Below are 25,666 nucleotides of genomic sequence, written 5' to 3'. Positions count from 1 at the left end.
CAGCTGCGTCATGTGCTTCAAACTGTATCTCACCTCACAAGACAGCCTAGATAAGGCAGGTAAGGACCACATAGACACAGTCAGCACAAAAGATGTCTTAGTTTTTGTGTGCAGCAGCATTCTGGTGACACAGTGTCTTGCCACTAGCATCAATTTTGCTGTGCTTATTGTGCCATTCCAGTAAACAGTGGAGAGTGGAGTCGAGCTTCCGCCTGGGTCCTGCTTCTCCTTCCCCACCATTGTGTACTGCAAGTCCATTTCTGCTTGTATCCGATAGCCACTGGGCTGCCCATAAGAGGTGGGCCACCAGGTAAAAGAGTTCATCCTCTGGCCCTCCCAGCCCCTCAGTGTGTTATATACTCACTGCAAAATTCTGCTTTTAATCTGCAAGGCATGATTAGGAATCCTAGCAGGTTTTAACACAACCCTTCCTTATTTATGGTTCATAAAATGGTATTAGTTGTGTAGTGTTAAGTATCAATTAATTGAGTGTAGAAAATATTCTGTTATTATGTGTTATGTAAATTATTTCTGGTAGAATTACACATACACACACACAGATAGCACATGCCTACAAAGCCCATGTGTGTACAACTACAGAGAACAAATAAAAAATATTTTCAAATCTCACTTTCTCTGTCTAAAACTTGGAGATATGGCACTAGATAGGTTAAATTAATATACCCACCTAATATTTCAAAATGTGAAACAAAGAACTGTGGAAGACCACTGTGGTCAGTACGGGAATCTCAACCCAGACCATATCTTCTTCACTCGTAACACTTTCTCTTGGCATGTCACTTTCCTTGGGAAATTGAATGTTGCCTGTAAATCACACATCCCACATGGCTGAGAACTTAAATTACCTCCCTCTCTGGCCTTTAATGGTATGGGCACTATTTATATTTATGAAAAAAGAAGGATTATTACTCATTCCACTGATGCTAATATGACATTTTTTACCACTTTTTCACAAGTCTTCTAAGAGCTGTAAAAATGTTATTCTTTGCTCCACTCACACCAACACTGCAAACCTATTCCAACATCTCTGGAGACAATAGCACCACCAACCCCCCCTCCACACACACACAAATCAATAGTCTCATTGTCACATTACACCAACTTCTCCAGATCAATTTACTATTCCAGCTCCTGGGCTTTTGAAACTGTGTTACTTAGTGAGTCATACTCACAACATTATCCCTGTTCAGGATCACATCGTTGTTCCAAGTGCTGCGCCCGAGCAATTCTCTGACCTTTCTGTTCCTCCACCGTTGATAGAAAGTAATTATCACAATGCACTCACCCCACTGCTCCAGATCCTGAACACTCGCTACAGTGTGACTTAGAGAACATCCTTGCACACTATCATTGATCAGGATTACTTCTTTTCTCTAATGCCTGGGCTTTGTTAACCAGTAGTAAAGTGACTGTGCTCCCTCTTTTAACATGGGTGAAATAGCATACTTCTAATTGGTATATTTAACTTGCCTACAAGTCCCTAGTGTATGGTACAAAATGTACTATAGTGACAGTGCAAACATGGCTTCAGGCCTACCAATGTAGCCTGGCTGTAGCAGTGTAAAAACTGCAATTCAATCTAAATAAATAAATCACTTTGACAGGAAAAACCTTCCTTTCAAATATTAATAAGTCACCTCCATGAAGCCCATAAGGCAGGGTGCATGGTATATGAAAGCAGGACATATAGAAATGTAACCTTAACATATTCTTACAATGGTTAGCACCCAAAGGTTACTTTCACTGTGGCAGGCATAGCCAGAATACTTATTAAAATACTCATACAGTACCTGGGGAATGGGACCAGTTAGAAAAATAATTACACAACCATTTTAACAGTTGTTAATCATCAAATTCAATGGAGAAGTTTGATTTTAAATTAATAAAACAATGTAACTTTTAAAACATTATTTCCTTGCCCTAGTTTCCAGCTTCTCCCAACCAGTGTTTAGCATTGAATAACTGTGAAATGCCTCATAGAAGCAAACAGTAGGCCGACATTAAAGAGCAGAGATATTTCCTCTGAACTCTACAGACTATTCAAGGTTTGGGTTGTGGTCAACATTTGATCCTGTTGAGTGTTAAATTCTGCTTGACAGGTCTGCTGGGTTGACTATAACACTTGGGGCACATTTGAAAGAGGAGAGAATAGGATTCCAAGATAACTCTTGTGGATCCTCTGTATTATTGCTGGAGAACTATGTTTCTGTTCTACCAGATTTCTTTCTCTTGCTGCTTCAAACTAGATTTTAGTGTAAGATGAAAGAGGACAAAATGGATTACTATAATTTACTTCTCACACACGCACAGAGCACTCAGAGCCAAAGTTTAGTGTGGCCAAAGCCTTTTCGCCATGTTGAAAAGGCACAAACTGGGTCGGGCCAGCCCCAGGAACTTTTACTCTATTAATTAGAGCATGCCAAGGAGTTAGCCCCACCCACTTGGTAATTGCAGGCAGAAATGTGGCACCTCCAGGCATCCACTTCAGAACACTTTCTTGGCATGTGGAAGAAGATCAGAAGAGGACTAGAACTGCTATGACCTGAGAGGAGCCCTGGACCGGATCCCTCTTTTAGTCAGGACAAACAATTGGATTCAAATGTTCAGTTGGCTGAGCTCCTAGGAGTACCCAGCTAATCAGTAGCAACTGGGCCAGGACTGGAGCCTGCTGTTGGCCTCTGCCTGATGCCCTGTGAATCTGTACATGCTTCCCTGGAGGTTCTAGGGAGCATTGCAGTGTCCTCCCATGGTGGATTGGGATGTACAGGCCTGATACAGAAAGTTAAAGCTTGACTAGAATGAACCTGGTTAGTTTATTCGAACCACACTCCATCGCAGACAGCATCCAATTGCACCCAGGTCTCAGTCTACAGTGACCATTGACTATCATTGGCACTTTGTGCTTTTAAGCTCTAGTTTTACTTAAACCTTTAAATATTCTTATCTCTGGATACCATTACTGGATTTGTCATTTTGTTGTCTATTTTTCTAATACTAAATGGGATTCTAATTGGGATTTTTATTGTTTTTCATATTGACTTTATGCAGTGCCAAACAGTAATAACTACCTCACACACTGCCCTAAGTTAAGCCTGTCTGATGTGTGCCATAGCTATCAGGGGGTTGGGCTCAGACTAATTTAGTGACTTTGAGCATACACTCTAACAAGAGTTGTAATTATTCTTTGGCGTGGGCAATCATCCATCTCAAATAATAATAATCCAATTTCTTACAACCACAAATCTGAATCCTGTGCCCGTAAGACCCAAGGCGAATGAGCTTCTCTTTAGCAACCTGCCAAGTCACTTAATGGCCAACTACCCTGGAGATCTCCCTCCTCATTCTATTCCCAGGTGGAATCAGAATAAAGTCTTCATTTAACAACCACTCCTTGGACCGTTTTTGATAACTCACTCTGATGCACTGTTTAGCTTAGTTGGAGCCACTCACTCCCTTTTTTGTATGATACAGCTTTTTTGCATCCCCCTGGCACCACCCTCTCTAATAAAACCACACAAGAAGCCCTGTCTTCACCCTACACTCTATCCAACTCCACACAGGCTAAATACCGTCCAGAACACCTGATATTGAACTCACCTAACTCTTGGGTTCTTCTCAGTTTGCCAGGATACACTCCCACCTCTGGGATATATCCGAGAACTGGGTCCAAAAGTCTAATTTTCCACCTATACTCCCCTTCCTCCCTCATTGATCTATGATGGTCCCACACATTTCTGCCCTTTGGCCCGTTCCTTCTCAGTCAATCTTCACTTTCACCCCCACAATTCTCAGTCTTTTACACTGATATGATTAGTGAAAATGCAACTCTTTCCTCTCCTGCTAACACCTCAGCTTCCTCTTCCTCCTCTCTCTCCCCATATTTTCTCTTACCCTACATGCGTGGATCTCTTACAGCTCCTTTGTTAGCCCTCTCCCTTGTGTCTGCCCCTCCTATTTCTAAGAAGCAATGATGCGTCTGCGCGTTTTTGAATAGGAATCTCCCCTATCCACTCTCTTAGCTCTCTCCCTTGCGCTCACCCTTCTTACCGCTCACAGACGATGTTGCCTCTCTGCGTTCCTCGAATATGAATCTAGTTCACAAATACCGGGAATAGTACTAGGAATAACGTATGGAATTCAAACTGACTGTTAGAGGAAGAACAACTGTACTTAATAACCCCATCTCATATCTGACTCTAGGGATGATCCTAATCAAACGCATGAATTAAGAGTCTAACATGAGTAAATAGGTTACAGTCATCTACCGTGATAGAACCTTCAGTGACCCAAACTGTCACGTAGGCTCTCATTATCCTAATGAGACTATTGGATTTCGAGTGGCAGAATCACCTGCGGTGTGGGGAGACTGAGTCTGCCCACTGCAGATGACACCTGTCGCTCCGATCCGGGTTCTGCTCCGGCTAACTAGTAGTGCCTCATCCCTACCTCAGGGGCAGGGATGATTGGGCAGCTGAGCGCATGACAGAACTGGTTTCTCAGGGAAGCCGTGGTCACTTAGGTCTCATCCGTTTCCCTCAGTTACATTAGTCTCACATACACAATGACTAACAGAGGCAGTATATATTTCAATAATGCTTTAATAAAGCGACTGCATCTTAGATAGCAAAGCGTGGACTGCAGTAACCAGGACGATACAGCATGACAAGATTAAAATTGTGACAAGAAGAGTGAAACATAAAAATAATGCTACCATGTTGTCACTAGAGTCAACAGACTAATTCCTACCTAGGCTACGATAGAGCACAGCGTGTTAAGCTCTAATTCTGCCCTTCAGGTTCCCCTGGGAAGACATCATCCCCCATACCTGAGCAAAGGCCTGAAGTCTGCAAAACAGCTGTAGCGAAGCATTCGGCAATCACCGTACAGTCGTGGTTCTCTGGCTTGTATCTACCTCTAATGTGTAAGAGACAGGGAAGTGTTTTTATAATAAAACAGCTGATGTTCTGAGAAAATGTCCCTACGTAAGGATGTGTATTTTCTATGAATGTCAGAGACTAAACTTATACCACGTTTACCGGCAACCTATCTTACTGTAGCCTTGGAAGAAGCACAGAGTGAGCAAGAATGTCTTGTTTGAGAACAGAGTGCTGTCCTAGGCAAAAACTGTCAGATAGAGAGAAAATAAAACAAGACCGTAAAAGTGGATATTGCACAATAATAAAGCAAAGCCAAATAAAATATATCTAGGTTAAAGTGCACAGCGGCAGGCCTAGTATGTTAAAATAACGTGCATGAAGCTATAACTAAAATGGCTACACAACAAAACAATCTGTTCACAGCTGGAATAGCTGCACTGCCTCTCACAGTGGGATATCTATCCCTGACGGACCATCAGACCTGCCTCTATTTAAGGACAACAATGACTCACTGAAGAAGATCCACACCGGTATAAGTGTATGTAAAGTTCCACTGAACCTTCTCTAGCAAAAAATTAAGTCCCTCAACCCTAAGATCTATTGATCATTCAATCTCAAACTTCAGCTCTGTAATTACAGCTAAGGGGCAACCTTGAATATTCTAGGTAGGCTCTGTGATTACCTCTCAAAGGATGCTATTCAAAAGCTGCTGGCACACTGGGGAACACAATCCCCCTCTACCATCCTGGCCGCTGACGATTTGGCCCCAGTTGACAACCTCTCCTCAGGAGTACAAAACAACTATAGTGTTGCATAAAGTTGCACATCAGATAATCTTGGGTAACGGCAATGATAAACAGGAACAATATTTACATCCTGACTTACCCACTGGGCACCCCAAGTACCAAAACTATAAGTTCAGCTTTGTGCTGCATAACTGAAGATAAGCAGGGAAGCATAGGATGGAAATTGCTGACAGTATCCACAACAATAATCTTGATTTACTAGTACTTCCTGAGGCCGGATTCAACATCACATCTCACAATGTCCTGGCTGTTGCACTCCCTCTGTATTAGAGCTGCAACCTCATAGGAAGGATTTGGGGGGGGGGGGTCTTATTATTATCTGCAATATTTTACAGAACTGATTTTCAGTATAAAGAGATATGCAATATTCTTTTCAGCCTTACTCTAGAACTCTACTTACAGTAAAATTCCCATATTTAACTTAAAGTAATCTTTCACCCTGCTGGTGGCAATGCAGCATTTACTCAGTCATGCATGGAGCTTATGACTAACCAATCAATTTGTTGTGATAAGGAGGTCTTTCTCAGAGATTTCAACCTTCACTGGGGTAACACAGGTGATGCTACAGTCAATCTTCTGTTCTCATTTTCTTCTGATAATGATCTCATCCAACACAGCATTAGACTTACACACGTCCAAGGCTCCACTATATACCCAATTATATCTGTTCACCATAGAAGACTCCATGCTGGTGGATTGGTCAGATGATCTTATCACTTTATCTCTGCTCCTCCCACGCTCCGTAACCCAATGTTAACAAAAACTAAACTGGTTCTCCAATGCCAAAAATCTTTGACTTCAAAAATTGTGCAACAAGAGCACAGAATTTACTCCCTCAGATCAGTTCTCGTGATGACATAAGTGTTTCTGTCTCCTATTATCTGGTCTGTCTCTTACATCAAGAGCTAAAAGAAAAGACCAGAACCATCTGCTTCCTGGTTCAATAAGGACCTATAGGAGGAAAAGAAATGACTGAAAATACTATAGAAGAAATAGAGACATAGAGACAGTTGTCTTCCAACTCTAACCTCAGTACCTAGACGGCAACAAGATCACTTTTCAAAATAAGCATCTTTAATGCAATGATGTCCCAATTTAGACTACTACTCAACTCAGAAAAAAACTTCCCAAAACAACTTTTTTGAATTGCAGCCCCTCTCTCTCCATAACATCTCATAAAGTGGCTCCTAAACTGGAAGAGTTTGCTCAGTTGTTTGACAAATAAATTGAGCAATTGTTGCAACACAGTCCTGATACACAACTAAACTTGAACACTGCTTGCAAATTTAACAATAGATAGCAACACCCGATTTATTCTTGAAGGATGAAAATTATAATGAAGACCACGTCCTCTAACCATTTTATAAATCAGGTACCTCTGAATATTGCCAAAGCCCCACTCACCACTGCCATTCAAGAAACCTACAATTACTGACAGTGCCAAATCCCTGAGAGTCACTGTTGAGACAGAAAAGTCCTCTGCATGGTAAGAGATGCGAACCCTTGCCCTGAGTGACCAACTGTACTGTTATCTGAATCCCTAGTGCTAATCTTTTGTCATAACCGAACATGGATCATGCCTGTCTGCCATGACATAGTATTGCAGTCTTGTTGAACTGAGAGGGGCGCCCAAAGCGCTACCCTCAAAGTGGTAGAAGGCTACTACCTTCACCAGGAATTAAAAAGCACAAGTATGGTGGTAACACCACACTGTGTAGTGACCAGTAGCAGTGAATATGATGTTTTTACCCTCTGTCACTGGGGTGAGGCATGCAGGCTCACTCACCTTTTTAAAAGTTCCACTTCTTTGTGCTTAACTCACCAGTGGACTACATCGGGTAGATGTAGAGTGCTTCGCAGAGCAGAAGCGGTGACTGCTTAAATCTACTTGTCCCTTTGGTGCCATGTAGTTTGACGGCAAATTATGGCAGCAATCTCATTATGTAATAATAGATCATGCCAGGGCTAATACTATAGTAGGGCTTGAATACTTGCAAATTTAATCCCTACTACAGCAATTTCCTTCTTTTGCTACCTTTCCGCAGATCTACGTACAGGGGCTGGAGGAAGTAGTAAGCAATAGTTCCAAGGCTGGAATGCCTTTCAGTCTGCAGACCTACTAACTTGCATGTTTTAAGGATGTTCACTAGCTCTTCTCCAATCTTTTCCCATAATGAGAAAGGTTGGAAATGTACTCCTGACAATGGCAGAAGTAGAAGTTCTTCCAGAATTGGGGAAAAAAAAGTTGTTGGAGTCAAGTTGAACCGGTAAATGCTGAATAGATTTTCACATGATCAAATCTACACATGCAAATTTGCTCATGCTAAAATACAGTTCTCAAATATTTTCTGGGAGTATGATTTCCTGGTCTACTTCTGTAAATTCTTGTGAATTCATAAAAGCCACTAATTCAAAGACATATATCGTGGATGCACGTTTGCAACATTCTTTAAGAATTGGGTTGCTTAATTAGGTATTGCGTTGACCAAGACATTTTGTTTTTATTATCATTCTATTTCTCTATCTATCAGATGGCTTAAATGTGAGTGGTGGCATTCTGCTATTCCACAAGGAGCATATTGGCACACAAAGTAGTTCTGTTCAGTGCCAAGCACTACTGTGGCAATCAGTACCGTAACAAAACTGGAGGGGTCCCTCTGCAAATAACATGAAGGGGCTCCCCCATCCAGACTCACTCGGGCAGATGCTGTGCTAAGGGGTTCCCCTGAAGGGGTTTCCCCGCACTGCCGGGGGTGCGGGACCTTTGTTACATCACTGGTGGAAATGTGTGCTTTTTGAGACCAAAAAGTTTTTTTTTGCTTTTTGCCAGTGTTTGTTATAATGGTGAAGGCCTGGCAGCTCCCACAACTATAAAGTATTACAAAAGCCATGTCAAAATAAGGCATGAATTGAAAAAACCAAAAGACTCAGAACAAATGATGGATTGTTTGGCTTTGTCAGTGCCTGTTCATTTTCATGCTTCCCATAATCGTGTTTAAAATGGTTACACTGATTTTCCATTAGGAATATTTTGGGGAAATACTAGCATGGATCAACACATTTTACTAACTGACGCTTCAAAGAAAGGGCACCTAAAATTTTATAGTAGGAAAACGTTTTTTTTCTGAACATTTTATTTTGAATGCAAAGAATCAACAATCTTGCTTACAAGTTTCTTCAAACATTTGCATCTAATCAGAGAGCATTCTGGGAGCATTATACTTTGCCTTAAATTGTTAAACTTTTCAAATGTGTGTACACTTTTTTTTTTTTTAATTTAAATACTGGAACCACTATCAGTAGTGCAGTGTAACCTTAAGACGTTTATTTACGGCGCCCAACCTAATAATAAAGGCTTTTCAATAATGAACTATGAATACAAGTTTTGAACGCCATTAACATATGGACACACAAATTACCTCAACTCCAGACAGTCCCTTTTATGAATGCTGGCAGCAAAAGGGTTTGTGCTGCTTGGGGTTGGGCCTACTTGCACCAAGGACAAAATAAATACGAAAACTTGTTACCCTAAACATTATGTCCCAGGCGTCGGGCGATAGGAATTCCACATCCCTGTGTATGTGTGCCTAGGAAGGGTACAGTACAAGGATGGCACAGTACATGTGTGATTAGTACATGAGCTGGGTGTATTTATACCAGAGAGGAACACAGTACATGAGAGATGCAGTGCTGTGCAGTGTGTGGGCAAGGGCAGCATGTGCTGGGTGTATGTGTGCTTGCGTGACATGCAATACATAAAGGGTGAAGTGTTGTGCAGCACGCACATAGTGAGTATGTGTGCTGGCAGTTTGTTTGTGACTGTAAAGAGCACAAACTGGTTAAATATAGAAAAGCTTCAGTGCTGAACAGTACGTGCAGATTGGGTGTGTGTGCTGGATACAAGGGTACAATGCATAGAGATATAGGGCCTGATTCTAACTTTGGAGGACGGTGTTAAACCGTCCCAAAAGTGGCGGATATACCACCTACCGTATTACGAGTTCCATAGGATATAATGGACTCGTAATACGGTAGGTGGTATATCCGCCACTTTTGGGACGGTTTAACACCGTCCTCCAAAGTTAGAATCAGGCCCATAGTGTTGGACTGAAAATGTGCTGTCAAAGTAAACACAGTGAGTGTGCCTGCAATGGTACATTGTATGGAGGATCCTGAGTTCCATTTTGGGAAACCCAGACCTGTCTGGTGTAGACATGAGGATGGGAGGAATCCTACTCAGACAGATTTGTGTATTGCTGCATTCCGGTGAGCTAGGTGGGGACACACTGAAGGGAAGGAAGATACTAATTTTACATCTCAAAAGACTGCTCAATGATAGATCACAAGGAAGGGGCCTGGATACATATCAGGAAGGGTGATGGGCTGACAAGAGGATCATAAAGCTCGGATGGGAGTCTAGGGTCAACCCTTTGATGCACATATCACTGTGGCTAACATCTAGATGCGGACTCTAATGAATTATGTTGTGGACAAACAGCTTTGGAGTCCTGTCTGCTGTGGCAGACCTCTTTTTTGAAGGAAGATGAGAAGGAGAAGTGTCCACTTCCAAAGAAGCAGAACCCAAACATAAAACTTCAAAAACCCAGGCCCTAAATAAAATTTGGTATCTGGAAAAAGACTATAAGAGGGGGAGGTTGCGTTGTGATCCGCCAAGCAGCCAGATGGGCTGTGTAAGAAAGAGAAGCTCTCAAAGACTTCTGCCTGTGACCAGGACTGTGGGCCAAGGCCTGCTAGCCTCCCATCCAGGGAAACCAAGACCACCTGCCCTGGAGTACCAGCAGCCGCTTGCTTGCCAAGACCAGTGTGCCCTGTGACGAAAAGGATATAATTGGAGGGAGCAAGGTTGAGTGGGAAGCCCTACTTTGAGGACTCCCAGTGTTAAGTGTGAGGATTCAGCTGTGCACCGATCGGGCTGTGGCTTGTGTGCAAGACTGTTTTCTGCATCCACTGTATGCCTGGAGAGGGCCGCTGTAGACTGTGCCAAGTACTGAGCGCTGGGTGGATGGTGCAGAGCCCACACAGCCTTGTTGCAGTGACCCTGTATACCAGACAGGGCCACTGGTGACTTAATTGGGCCAGAGTATGAAACTTTTGTCCACTGTGTGTAAGGCGAGCACACCAAAGAGTCTGCACGTGATACTGAGAAATACAGCAACCTCTTATGCTAGAAAGTGCTGCCGGAATCGCTGCGGCCAACTGTTTGGGTTGTAGCCCAGACAAAAGGATTACAGCAGTGACCAGCAGGTCCAGCCTACCAACTGCAACTGCCTGTTCATTGAGGATGGTAGGATGATGCTGAGGATCTTGCACCCTTTCTGGAGCTCCTGTTGTGAGCAGGAAGACTCCACCCACCCCCTTTTTCCTAGAGGAAGTACAAATTACCTTCTGCAGCCACCGTATGGGAGCAGTTCAGATCACTGGAACCCAACTGCCAGCGCTGCTTGAGAGGAAGAGCCGGCACTACCGGGTGCTGTTGCATCTATCGTGAGCAGCTGGACCTCGCAGTACAGGGTCCAGACTTCGGAACACCCAAAGAAAGAGCATGTGCTGCACCATTAAACACTGTCACACCGCCGGAGCAGATAAAACTGACCTTGGGCCTTTGGGGCTCCAAAGACACTTCTGACTGGAATCCTGAATAGTCAAAAGGGAACTCTTGAGTACGGCCTAATAGTCTGAATGCCCTAATGCAGCCATCAGTGAGTGTGGCATAACCCTGAACACTTTACACGAAGAAGGGTGGAACAGGGATTTGCCTGAAAACTGTTGAGCCCAGACTTTAAAGGGGATTGGGTTGCTGTTTCTGAACGACATATTTCTTTGTGTGTGTAGAGTTAGAAATAAAATACTACTACTTCTCATAAAAGCTGAACATTGGTTTATTTTTCGTTCTGTCTGAAGTTTGAGAAATTCTCCCCTCACCCTCCCCAGAAGGAGCCTTGACTGCTCAACCACAGCTACCTCGGATAGTCAAGTGCAGAAGGGGTACTTGGCCCAGTGGAGCAGTATCCATAGCAGGTCAGGCATTGGGACATTAGGAATATAAGACTTCAGCAACCACGGTTGGACCCAGTAACCCCTGCCTGCCCAGTGGCCCTCCAAAAGGGGTTCTGGCAGTCATTCTTGTCTTAAGAATCTACAGACCAAAATAAAAATCATGGCCAGAAATGGGCACTTTTAATTGCATCTGCTCTGGGGGATTTTTAATTACATTCCTGAATAGGATCTCAAGACTTTTGTACCATTAGTAGTTCTGTCAAGGATAGACTATTGCAACTTTCTCCTGAATGGTCTTCCCAAAGTGCATCTCACTATGCTGAAACCAATACTACACACTATAGCATGATTTATCTCTGGCACCAAAATTGCTAAACAAATTTCACCAGTTGGTCTACCATTTCAACGGCTTCCCATTTAAGCTAGAGCTACATACTAAACAGCCTGTGTAACTCACAAGGCCCAACAGAACTCCATTCCATGATACCTGGCAGCCAAGCTAACGAAATCTGGCTGGAGCAGACTGCAGAATCATGGCTTCTAGAATCCCGGACCTTTAAAAAGGAGTGAACTGTGGCTCAATTCTCTACAGGGACTGCTATCATAGTTTAAACTCTGCCTCAGGACTTATGTATCACTACTTCAGTTCCTATCTTAAAATCCGAACTGAAAATCCTTCTCTGTAAAAGATCATTCAATTTATTTCCCTTCCCAGTACTTCTCAATGATTACCCCATTTCCTGAAGTTTACGCTGAACACTAATATTTTGCCATGCCTAGCTCTTGATCTTGAGCTGCCACTCCTCCCTCGGATCGCCTCCCTACACTATGCTGCTTAACATCTCACCTCTGTAACCTACTGGATCATTCCATAGTGTTTACCAATTTTGCCTCTGACACACCCTGATCTTTTCCTATGTGCGTGTGAAACATCCCTGCTGGAAACCTAAGGCGTCTGCCAAGATGCCCTGGTGTTTCAATGTGGCTGGATAGTCAAAAGCCTCTCTGCAGAACGATTCTGTGAATTTCATTAGTAAATGCTTCTTGTTCGCCCTAAAAATAAAGTCCTATTTAAATCCAATTTGTCGTTTTATTTACTGTACCATGCCTTCCCCGTGCATGAAAGAGGGGAAGGAGAATGGGAGAGAATGGGGCGTAATGCTAGAGTGGCTGACTTTGAAGCTGGTGAAGTAGGGTTTGAGCCTCTGCAGGAGGTTTAACATCCTGTGGATCTGGTCAAATCACTTAGGGCCTGATTACAACTTTGGAGGAGGTGTTAATCCGTCCCAAATGTGATATAATGGACTCGTAATACGGCTGGTGGTATATCCGTCACTTTACCGTCACTTTTGGGACAGATTAACACCTCCTCCAAAGTTGTAATCAGGCCCTTAATCTTCCTGTGTCTAAAAATACATGTGTCCGTCTGTAATACAACTGGTGCTCACGTAAAGCACTCTGATATCTTTGGGTCGAGTTTGTGCTTTATAAATTTGCAACAACAAAAAAAAGTAACACCAGCTTGCAATTTTGTTGATTTGCAGGTAGTAAAGTTAGCAATGTATTAATAGTTCATAATGAAGCCCAGATGGGAGGAGAACAAGGAGCTTGTGAAAACACAAGCACTTGTGTGGAGTGCTCAAATACAAAGAAAAAAGTAGCTCCTAAAAATGGGAGCAGTAAATGGACACAAGTACCTGGCCCATGCACTAGGGGAGGGCTAAACAAAACAAAAGGAACAACGCATGCAAGCCAAGGACAAATGGGAACCAAGGATATGAGAGCGGTGATGGAGCGAGCTAATGGTAAGCCTATTGGTGGGCTGAAGCCCACAGACTGAACATAACATGTCTCATCGAGACAGAGCGTTCGCTATCTAGCAGAGAACTAAAATTGGGGTGCTTACGATATTAGCAAGATAAGCAAACATTTTAGTTTTGAAGACCCTTACAGTTAAAGAAGGAACATGGATATTTAACTTACTTTCCAAAGCAAGGAAAAATAATCTTCACACTAAACATTTATGCCCCTAATGGCAATGATATTAAGTTTTGGAATGCATTTAACAACCTAATGGTTAAAATAACAAATGGTACAATCATTATATTTGTTAGATTTAAGTTATTACATTTAACTTTATTTTTTTTTCATAAATCTGTTTATTTGCATTTTATTTCTACATGGCAACAAGCATGAATCATTGGCGCGCGAAGAGATAGTATTGTGTAGTTACAATGCCCTGAAATATCCATTCAGACTGAGACAAACAAGGAATAAAATTCAGGTAACTTGGCAAACTGCTGCCTGGTCTCTAGTCACGCCGTTGGTCCATGCAAGGACTGAGCTCCAACAGCATACTATTTTCGAGAGAGTCACACGGATACAGAAATAAATGCTTACTCTGATGGTCTCAAGTAATAGGCAGCATTGACGAAGGATTAAACAAAGACAGTACGTGTCGAGACGAGTCGCTATGCCAAGTTTCCTCCATTCGCACTGTAGCATGAATGCGGCTGGCTAGTAAGCTAATGCTGTAAACAGGTTACAAACAAACGATATAAACATTAACAATTGCTGGTTACTAAACATACATTCAAGGAACTGTCATGTGGGCACATCCCGACTAGACTAAGGGCCACTCCGCTTCAGACCGGCACACCGGCGGGGGGGTAGAGCCCATCATCAACTCCAGTCAACAACACACTGCCTAACTCCTGCGCTGCATCAGACCCCTCCAGTGAGCACACACAACATCCCATCGCACCACACACCTAGCGAACACTCATCCATGCTAGACCAAGCTCTCCACCTCCGGAGTCCCGTTCATATTCTGTAGTTGCGACATCAGCTCCTCCCAACTAGCTGACAATGGAAACTGACGCAGCCCCAACACCTCTTCCCTCCTCAGCGCTGCGCCTTCGGCCCCGGCCCACACCTCAAAGGCGCATCTCCAAGCCTGCAACAGCGGGGGGTCTGGCGACTTCCACCTGCAGGTCACCAGCCTCTTTGCCGTAATTAGTCCCAGATCCGTGAATCGCACCGCAGCTCTATGCCTCTTGCCTCTGGGAAACAACCCCAGAATACACGCTTTCAAAGTAAATGGAACCCACCAAGCTGTGCATTCTGACAGACAGGTGACCACTACTCTCCAGTAGGAGCACAAAGAAGGGCAAGACCACAACATGTGTAACAAATCCGCACCCACAGCACGACAACGGGGACAAGCGGCGTCCTGACGAGCAGAATATTTATTCACTCTGGCCGCAGTGAGACAAGCTCTGTGGACAATGTAGAACTGAATTAAGCGAAATCTGGAGTTACGGAGTATGTTACGGTGGCCAGAAAGGGCCAACCTCCACTGCGCTTCCGAAATTGGACTGCCCGTATCTTCCTCCCAAGCAAAACGCAGTGCATCACTCTCCAGGACAGCATGCGCCCACAGCGCGTCTGCAAACCAGCTAATCAGGCGCCGACCCGACCCATCACATGTAAGTATTAAATCAGCAAATGCGTAGGGAGAGCCACCGACACATCTCCCCATTTGGATCTCAGGGCTCTCAGCAAGTAATTGTATAGCAGGAACTGCCCAGATGGCAGCCCCAGCTCCTGAAGCCCAGTAAACAACAGCAGTTGGCCATCCTCATAGAGATCACCCGATGTGCACAGCTCCACTTCGTGCCACGCACGCAGCTCCAAGTCCGATGTAATCCTGGGACCTCGTGGCGTACCCAACAGCGCTAAGGCTGGTGCAAACGGGACCACCGCCCGGTGAGTCGAAGGGATCTATGAAAGCATCTGTATGCCACCCTGAGGAACACCTGTTGCTGGGCCGGCGCACGCGTAAGCGGGTGAAATAAGTGCAGAATCTGCTGTGCTGACCAGGAGCCATGCTCAGACGCCGTATCGGTGAGCTGGACGCCCGCCAACCACCTAGACACCCACTGAAGCTGGGCGGCCAAGTAGTAGTGCTCTAGATTAGGGACCGCTAGCCCACCCCTTTCAGACGGCAAATACAGCTTCTTCAGGGCAACCCTGCAATTGCCTCCATTCCAGATAAAGTCCCGCAATTCTGACTCCAGAGTTCTAAAGAAGCAGGGAGGGACATAGTACGGTAGGTTTGAAAAAAGGTACAATAAGCGGGGCAAGATCACCATCTTTAAAAGTGCTATTCTACCAGCTACCGACAGCAGCAGCGGCCTCCAAAAGGACATCTGAGACTTAATCAAAGACACCGCTCTTGTGAGGTTGCCATTGATCAGATCCTTCTCGCAATGGTAAACACGAATACCCAGATATCGAATCATACATGGCTGCCACGGAACAGGACTCCCAGCCAATATGAGTCCCGGATTCAAAGGGGAAGAAACTCGATTTGGACCAATTGATTTTGAGACCGGATATCATTGCGAAGAGCTGTAACAGTGCCCCCAACCTTGGGGGGATCTGCGTGATATCACGGAAGTACAGGAGGAGGTCATCAGCATACAACGATACTATGTGCATACTGTCCTCTAGAGCGATGTCCCAGTCGGTACCCTCTCCACGCAGAGCCACCGCCAAGGGCTCCATGGCGAGAGAAAACAGCAACGGTGAGAGAGGGCAGCCCTGTCTCATGCCCCTGCACACATTGATCGGCTCCGATATCACGCCCCTGAGCTTCACCCGAACCTGCGGCCGAGTATACAACTGCTTAACCAGCCGGGCAAAGGAGGGTCCTACACCAAACCGCTGCAACACTCTGAACAGGTAAGGCCACTCCAGAGAGTGGAATGCCTTCTCCAAATCCAGGATGAGGCAGCCCGCCCTCGGCCAGTCCCGTCTCGCATACTGCATGAAGCGAAACAGCTGTCTAATATTATGTGAGGTGTCCCTGGCTGGCACAAACCTGTTCTGGTCAGGGTGGACTAGGTCCGGCACCCTTGGGGCAAGACGCACGCCAACACCTTAGCCAGAATTTTGTAGTCTGTGTTCAGCATAGCTAGGGGCCAATACGATCCCAGTTCCGTTGGGTCCCTCCCGGGCTTAGGAAGAGACACTAGCAATGCCTCCCTCTGAGAGGCTGACAAGCAACCCCTCTGGATGGCCTCTTCATACATATGAAGCAACCGGGGCACCAGCTGGGGTGCAAAGGCCTTGTAAAAGTCAACAGGCAAACCATCCGGCCCCGGAGTTTTACCGGATGCAAGCTCACCAATATTGGACTTTTTTTCCTCAAGATCAAGAGGCACCGCAAGCGCCTCCACTTGCTCCTCCTCCAAGTTATTACATTTAACTTTATATTGCTTATCCAAAGTGAAAACACGTCCGACACCATCACATAAAATACTTTAAAAAATTTGTGATAAATACTCACGCAGATGTTTGGAAATTACAACACCCTGACAAAAAAGATTGTACATACTTCTCCTATTCTCATCAAACTCATTCTAGAATGAACTACTCACCAATTTCAAATAACCTTCTCCAACTGATGATCAAATCAACTACTGAAGCCATGACGGGCTCGGACCATAAAGTTGTTACATTATCCTTGGATTGGAAGGTAACTAAAAAGGAAGATAACATCTGGTGTCTAAACCCCAGATATTTCAAAAGCTCTGTCACATTGTAAACTATTTAAACAATTGAGACTTTGTTGCTGTGGGCTTCATTTAAAGCAAGGTCTAGAGGGGCATTCAGTAATATACAAGCACAAATTAATAAAATAGTGATTGACAAATTACAATCTGTAGAAAAAAAAACATTAAAAAGTAGGGCTATGATTTTGATTAAAAAAAGGCAACAAACTGGAGGAGGTGTTAGTAAAACAAAAAATATGAATATAATAATATGTTAGGTACAAGGGCAGGACAGTGGATAGCTAAACACAACTCTATTGAGTTATGTGAAGGTAACAAAGCAGGCAACATTCTGGCACGTTATCTGAATTAACCTGTGCTCACTCCCTGGTAGCTTGGCACACAGCAGTCAGGCTTATCCCCAGAGGTCATGTGTAAAGCATTTGCACAACACACTCACACCAGTGACACAATAAATACACTACAATAGAGACGTCACACGATTATATGAAAATTAATTTATATATTGTACTTATTAGATATGACCAAAGCAACATAAATCATAAGTACTGTGCATAACATGATCACTGGCATGTACGTGTTATCCTGGTAATGCAAATGTCAAACGACATATCCCATAAGTAAAGCCCATCCTAAGGAATAATCATAACTGATGTGCAACTAATACAACTGTGCAGATGGCATTCGTGGTCCTAGACACTGCAAGGTAACACCAACATTCATTCATAAATTCTAGGGCATAAACTGCAACAGATAATTAACAAAAAGGCCCATAAATCATCACATTACCGCAGATACAGTAATCTTGTTTAGGGGCAATGCGATAGATCATACAAGTGGTACTGCGTTAGGGAATCTATGTGATTCATGCCGTTACAAAGCCTCTCAGTGAATGCAGGTCTGGGTATGCAAAAGAGCAAGTTGTTACCAAAAATACAATGTAGGCAGAGTACAAACGCTATCCCCAAATACTGCCATGTACCTTTAGGGTACAACGCATGTGCGCTCAAAGTAGTTTTACACACAAAACTCTGCTTGAGTCCACAACCGGTAAGGCAGCTAAGAATGGCCTGCACCGCTCTCGGGGTCCTCTTCAGAGGTTTCCCTGTGTTGGTGAACCAAACCACAGTGCCCCCGGGGTATGCCTTCAAGGAAGGAGTGGGGAAGCACAACTTGGTGGCCGCGTGGGGTGCCCTTGCTCAGTCTTCCCTGTTTCCGGATTCAGACCCCCCAGCCCACGGACATGTAGTGCAGTGACAGGGAACAGCGCACTTTGCTTTTTTTACCACAAGCTGGGGTGTCTGTGAAGGGAGGCAGGAAGAAAAGCGGTGCCTTCCCGCCAGTCCCACAGTACCTGTAGGGTGGAGGAAGTCCCCGCGTCCCCTCCAGTTCAGCTCCTCTGCATGGTGGCGGCTTCTGCATGTCTGGGCACACAGGGCTATTCTGGTATATGGACACAAAGGACAAGAGTAGTGAAACTGCTCATCATGTGCTGATCTCGAGGATGAAGGGACAGTATAAAAACGTTCATCATGCGCTAGCCTCACACATGTAGGGAAGATATGCAGTGCTATGCAGCACTATGATGGCAGAGGCCTGGACAGGAACCAACACCCACCCTGTGCTGGGCCCCTGGGAGAACATTGAACACATAAAGAGGGCGGAAGTCAGCTCATCGAGGTACAACAGATATCAGGGATGGCTGTTTCTCATGGCAACTCCACAGTGCCAGCAGGAACAAAGTCAGGGCGCAGCTGGCAGTAGGGCAACAAGCAGAAAAGCAATCCAGTGGGTCCTATAGGCCACCCAGCAGTAGAAGGTAGCAGAGCAGCAACAGAAGAGAAGTCCAGGTGAGTCCTTTGTGCATCTCAGCAGTCCTAACAGAGGTTCAGTCCCAGTTCCAAAAGTGCTCTACAAATCATGGGGTCAGAGTCCCTGTAATTATACTTCATATTGCCTTTGTTCAGGGGGACTCTTTCAAGTGGAACACAACCCCTTTCAACCCAGTCCTGGCTCCAGAAATCAGTAGGGGGTAAACCAGCCTATTGTGTAAAGCAGGGACACAGCCTAGAGAAATGTAAGAGCACCATGCCTCCTATCTCAGCCCAGGAAGTCTTATCAGTATACAGATGCCTTCCCAGTCAGCTAGCCCCTCCTCTGTTGTGGCTGTCTAGAAAGTATGCACAAAGTGTAGCTGTCACTCAGCCCCAGATGTGGATTGGAGTCAGGCTCAAAACAAAGAGTTATAAGCACAGAGAACTACCCACTTTCTAAAAGTGCAAAAACAACAGATGATGGATGGAATGCAGAGCAAATCAAGCATCCCCCCGTCACAGATCTGGGTTTAATCCATTATTTTTTTTGCATGCCATGTCATTCCAGTATGGACCCAGCCATATGCAAATCAGTCCTGAACCTGTTCCCCATGGCCCGAACTGCCAGGCCAGGTCCTCCCTGGACCAGAAACAAGCATCCTGGGACCTGTTTCAGGATATCACCCTTCATCAGCCAGGTTCGCTTGAATCTAGTGGCATAGCAAGCATGGGACCACACGTCTGGACATACCCTTCCCACTTGGGGTGACAAATGCAAAAACAACAGATGATGGTGGAACGCAGAGCAAATCAAACATTCAGCCCCCAGTCACAGATCTGGGTTTAATCCATCAGTTTTTTTGCTTGCCGTACCATTCCAGTTTGGACCCAGCCATATGCAAATCAGTCTTGACCCTGTTCCCCTCGGGAACAGTCCAGCCCGAACTGCCAGGCCAGGTCATCCCTGGACCAGAAACAAGCATCCTGGACCAGTTTCAAGGTATCACCCTTCATCAGCTAGGCTAGCTTGAATCCGGTGGCAATTTAAGCATGGGACCCACGTCTGGGCATATGGTATACCACCTTACAGGGGACTTACAGGTAAATTAAGCTGTAAACTAATCATACCACATTGTAGGGAAAAGATCATATGCATGTTAGCACTGAGTAGCAGTGGTAAAGTGCCCAGAGTCCTGATGCCAACAAAAAGAGTGTTAGAAAAATAGGAGAAAGGCAAAAAGTGTGGGCATAACCCTGCAGAAAGGGCCATTTCCAACACAGGGAAACAGGCATGGGTGCCCTTTGTCACCAGCTCTGTTTTCACTCACAATTGAACTGGTTACAATAAACCATAATATAGTGATTATGGGTATACAAATAAATAAATCAACATCATTTAGCCTAGACCAAATTTCTTCTTCTGCACAGGTGGACTCTGTTGGATTCCAAAGAATCCTGCAAAATTAAAATGCCATGACCATTAATCACTACACATTAGACTAGCGACTCCAACAGTTATAACTCTATGATAGAGGTACAGATCGCCAATGTTTATGCTTTATACATCATTGAATGTATTTGAATGCCATAAACCTTTGGATTATTATATGAAGCACGATTTTTTAATCTTTGTATTCCTTTGTTCGTTCTTTCCATTTTTATTCTCCTTTTTAGGTCGAGCATAGCAGTGTGCAAGTGCATCTCTTTTCGACCTGCTGTAATCTATTCTGTGGGCTTTAACTACACCCATTACTTTCATTTGTACCTAAGATTGCATTTCAAAATTCCCTTGATTTTGTAGGGCAATGTTTTACGTTTGTCCTGCCTTAAGGACTAATGTTCATAAAGCAGAGAAGCGTTTTACATGAGTAAGTGAAGTTTCATATAGCGCAAACTTGACCGGAGGTGCGTTTTACATAACAGTGATGTTTCATATAGCGCAAACTCGATCTAAGGAGAGCTTTACATGACTACCACAAATTTAGCAATTGCAGTAACAACAGTAAAAAATAAAATAAAATAAAAACACAGAAATCCTCAATGCGGCTTTTCCGGCACAGCAGGAGAGCCAATAATACAATATTCACTGTACTCAAGGAAACTCACCACATAATGCTTTGCAGGATTTCTTTTTCAAAACATTTGTGCCCATGACTTAGTCTGCTGTGGTCCTAGGACAGTAGGACCACTATCAAAACGTTCAGCACAATGCACTGTTTCTGTCTAGGTCATCTCTGGGTCCCTACACTAGGTTGGGGGATACCCAAAATTAGTAATCTCTCTCACCCTTCAGTGTCTTTTAAAGCTCTCACATGCCTGGAACTTTTATTTTACTGCTAGGCGTAGTTTGTATTTTAAGGGTCTTATTTGTATTAGTATTGCACTAGGCATCAAACTGTGTAAGACACGACTCCCTGTATATATAATTATATTGCATTATTTTCTGACAATCTGTTTTCATATCGTTAGGCCCTATAGGGGCTGACTATATGATTACGTATATACTATATGATTACATGACCATGTTTCTTACAAATGCTATTTTTATTATGGTGTCCTCTATGGACCGTTCTGGGCATTACAGTCAAGATATTCCAATATTTGCTGCACTCAGGGAAACTCGCCCCATAATGCTTTGCAGGGCATTTCTTCTTCAAAACATCTGTGCCCATAACTCAGCCTGCGGTGGTCCTAGGACAATAGGACCACCATCAAAACATTCAGCACGAAGCGTTCTTTCTGTCTAGGTCATCTCTGGGTGCACACACTAGGTTGTGGGAGACCCCAAATTAGTAATCTCTCCCACCCTTCAATGTCTTTAAAAGCTATCTCATGGCTGGAACTGTGTTTTACAGCTAGGCGTAGTTTGTATTTTAAGGGTTTTCTTTGTAATAGTATTGCGGTAGGCCTGCTAGACCTCAAAATGTGCAAGGCACTACACCCTATAAGGGCTACATGTTTACACTGCATTACTTTCCGCTATTCTAGTTTCATGTATTTTTGCCCATAACTCACCGCACAATGTGATCTTTCTGTCTAGGTCATCTCTGGGTCCCCACTCTAGAGTGGGGAGGGGACCCCAAAATAATAATATAAAATATATAATAATGGCAATAATTTAATTTTGTGCTGCAGATAGAGGAAGACAGTAAATAGAAGTGCTTTTGTTATATGCAAGGCCACTAGAATTTTGCGGCAGAGAGGACCAAATTTTGCTGCAGAGTTGACCAATTTATATGCCAAGAAAAGGCCAGCTATGCATTTACAATGCCAACTCATCCTCAACATCCCTTGCCACTGCCACATCACCCCCCACCTAAGAGACCTTCACTGGCTCCCCGTCAACAAGAGGATCACCTTCAAGCTCCTCATCCATGCACACAAGGCACTCCACAACACCGGACCAACATACCTGAACAACAGACTCAGCTTCTATACCCCCACCCGGCAACTCTGCTCCGCCAACCTCGCCCTCGCCTCTATCCCCCGCAAATCCTCCGCCGGCAGATCATTCTCGTACCTCGCCGCCAAGACCTGGAACACCCTCCCATCGGATCTACGACAGACCCAGGACCTTCTCTCCTTCAGAAAACTCCTCAAGACTTGGCTCTTCGAGCAGTAGCAGCACCCCCCACCCCCACCGCCTTGAAACCCTCACGGGAATGTAGCGCGCTTTACAAATTGATTGAATAGCTCTAACTCAAGAAAATGCAAAACCTACTGTACTGCAAAAGCTTGTTTCTACCTGCCGTTAATTCTCTCTTAATAGACTTCCTCTCTGAGCACAGAATGTGAACTTACTCCCTGTTGTCCTGTCATATCAACCATAAATTTAACTTATATAGAGTTACAGTCGGACATAGGAACAACAAGATACGCCTGTTAAAATGACACTTGCAAATATTTTCAGTAGTCTGAATATAATTTGTTATACATTGCATATCCGTGCCTTGATATTCCACGTTATTTGGGAATGTACTAATTATGGGCGGATGCTCACACTGTTGTTGGTTTTTGCATAATACCCCCCCAAAAAATCTTGAATTAAAAAACATAAAGAAACCTCTGTCAGGTGTACTTTTTAAGGGGAACTTTCTCTGTTTCAGGTATTAATATGCTGTCTGCGTGCATTTCTTCAGAGGGACTGAGGAGTGCGCACCTCTGTGAAGACCACCGACCATGCCCTGCTCATTTGCCCTATGTGGAAGCAACGTGGGAAAGAGGAGCAGGTAGGCTTGTCGCTCATTCGTATTCTCTCTCGCGTCAGTTTTCTGCACACGCGCAGAAGACTGGGCAGCATTTACTGCTCTTTAAATCGCGGACAAGGCAGGAAAATTTAGCACAGTCCGAGATAAATACAGACAGCCGGGAACCTAATGATTATTCCCCCCCCCCCCCCTTTTTATATTGCATTATTACTTAGTATAGGCTTTGTCGTCGTTTACTTTTCTCACACAAAATATAATACTGGAAGCATTTATCATTCTGAGGTACTATATCTCGTCTAATGAAAAACGCTCTAACATCTTCAGGTATGTGCACAACATTAAAAAAAATACAGTTCCCACGCTACTCCATTGCATGTTAGGATCACTTCACAGCAGCACACGCTGCATGTGACAAATGCTCTGCTACCAGCACATTTAAAAGCTAACACAAGTACCAACAGAACAAAGGAAGCTACAAAGTAACATGGAAAGTATCTACGGTTAAACTGCACCACTTATATGGCTACATTGTATCGTATTTTTCAATCACGAATCTCTACTTATGCCCGAAGACAAAAAAAAATACTAGCGTAAACTCATTAGGTCCAGCACCCACTGGGGAACACGTTACATTCCCTTTATGAAAAATCTCAGGTGACAGGAAATAGGGTACGACCCCACCTCTTCCGTACAGGGGCTGATTACCTGGTCCTGGACTCAGGAGTGAGGTTCATGCTGGCGCCTCCCGCACCCCAGTATAACGGTGAGAGATCTTGGGATGGACAGAGGTCCAGAGACCCCACCCACTTCTGCCTCCTGCCACCAATCGTCTCTTTGGCGACCGTGTTGCCATAGATTCCGCTGGGCGTCTGACGTTGGCGTCAGATCCTGTAGTTTCGTTGTCACACTTCGTAAAGTACAGCGCAAGTTAAAGTAGAAACAAAAGAAGGGCGAGACTAGCAGTGCCTATTTACCTTGTTTTTGAAATTGCGACCATCTTTAAGAGGCTAGGGCCAGATGGAGCAAAGGGGTTTTCCCGTTCTATGTCAATGGGAAAATGTGTTCGTACATATGACTCTAAATATCTGGGCACCAATCGCCTGCCCGAATATATGGATACAGCGTGTTTAGTGCTCTCTACATTAGTAGTGCTCACTACATTCTATTATGTTAATAGTGGTTTACTCATTGTTGATACTGATTGAAAAAATCTAAGCTTCAAGCCTTTTGTAAGGTCTGAGAAAAATCGGTGCATGCACCCGTTATTTCTAAAATAATAGATTTATTTGACCTGCACTACACACGATCCATCTTGGATGCCTTTCTACCCTTTTTTTATCTCCGTTTTACTTAATGAGAGCACGTTCTGTGACCTACTTCATCTATGCAGATGCCTTGCTGTTCTGCATGCTTGGGCTCGGAGGACCATATACTAATCGCACTGTTTTAATGGTTAGGCAACTGCGAAAAAATACATTTTCGGCCATCTCCTCAGGACTCGTCGATTAGGTATTTTTTGTGTTACATTTCCTGTACAAAACGGCAAATCACACGTCCGTTTGCGAGTTTCAAGCGTGTCACATGGGCGCACCTCTTAGTGGAATGTGTTCCGTGCTTGTATAGACTTGAATGTGAACGCCTAGCACTAGAGTTGCCACATTTCGAGATCCGTCACAAGACCAAAGCTATTCCAAGTCCCAGCCCGAGCCCCAAATTGCAACTCTCAAATAATGAGAACATATAATAAAATGGAACCATTTAAACACTATTTTAATGTCTATGCAGTAAGCATATAGATGGAGGAAGTTCTTTGGGCAGGCACATAAGTAGTTCTGCAATCCTGTCCAAATTCTATCAATGACTCGTGCTGTAAGTCAGTCCTATTGTGACCTTCTAACTGGTATGTCCATCACCAACAATCTAAACCAAAATTTGTCGTTCATTAATACATGCTACAATTCCGGATTATAATCCACTTTAACAGGGCTTTAAATGGGATGGAAAAATGTAGGGGGAGTCTTAAACAGGGGCGTGGCCTTTAAAATTAAGGGTGTGGGTTAAACAAAAGATGAGCTAAACATCTGTGCTTAGCATAGTGTCCTAGCCAGATGGTATTTTGCTGCTTCTTTCTGTCATGGCATCCATATATATAATACATCTGACATTACACCTAGAAGAAGCTAGGACCATTGGCTTTGTCAATGGTTGTTAGTTGCAAAAGATAAAAAAATACACCAAATGGCTTTGTTGTATATAATATTAAGAATACTTTAATTTTGAAATCATAAGCCTGAAGTAACTATAACAAGTCGCTTTGAAGTTACATAAAAGCCATTGAAGAGT

General features: G+C 44.0%; 1 protein-coding gene across 1 annotated transcript in view; it reads right to left on the bottom strand.

Moving 5' to 3' along the window:
• CIBAR1 (CBY1 interacting BAR domain containing 1) overlaps positions 1 to 24,164 on the bottom strand; it is a 306,725-nt gene extending 282,561 nt beyond the window's left edge. Inside the window, exon 1 of the mRNA XM_069220467.1 lies at positions 24,029 to 24,164. Coding sequence (XP_069076568.1) covers positions 24,029 to 24,057 — 29 coding nt within the window. The 5' untranslated portion in view covers positions 24,058 to 24,164. The remainder of the gene's footprint in view (positions 1 to 24,028) is intronic.
• Positions 24,165 to 25,666: the final 1,502 nt, after the last annotated feature.

The sequence above is a fragment of the Pleurodeles waltl genome, chromosome 2_2 (assembly GCF_031143425.1).
Source record: "Pleurodeles waltl isolate 20211129_DDA chromosome 2_2, aPleWal1.hap1.20221129, whole genome shotgun sequence".
NCBI lineage: Eukaryota > Metazoa > Chordata > Amphibia > Caudata > Salamandridae > Pleurodeles > Pleurodeles waltl.
The sequence above is the reverse complement of the archived record's forward strand: the minus strand, read 5'-3'. Positions and strand labels throughout refer to the sequence as shown.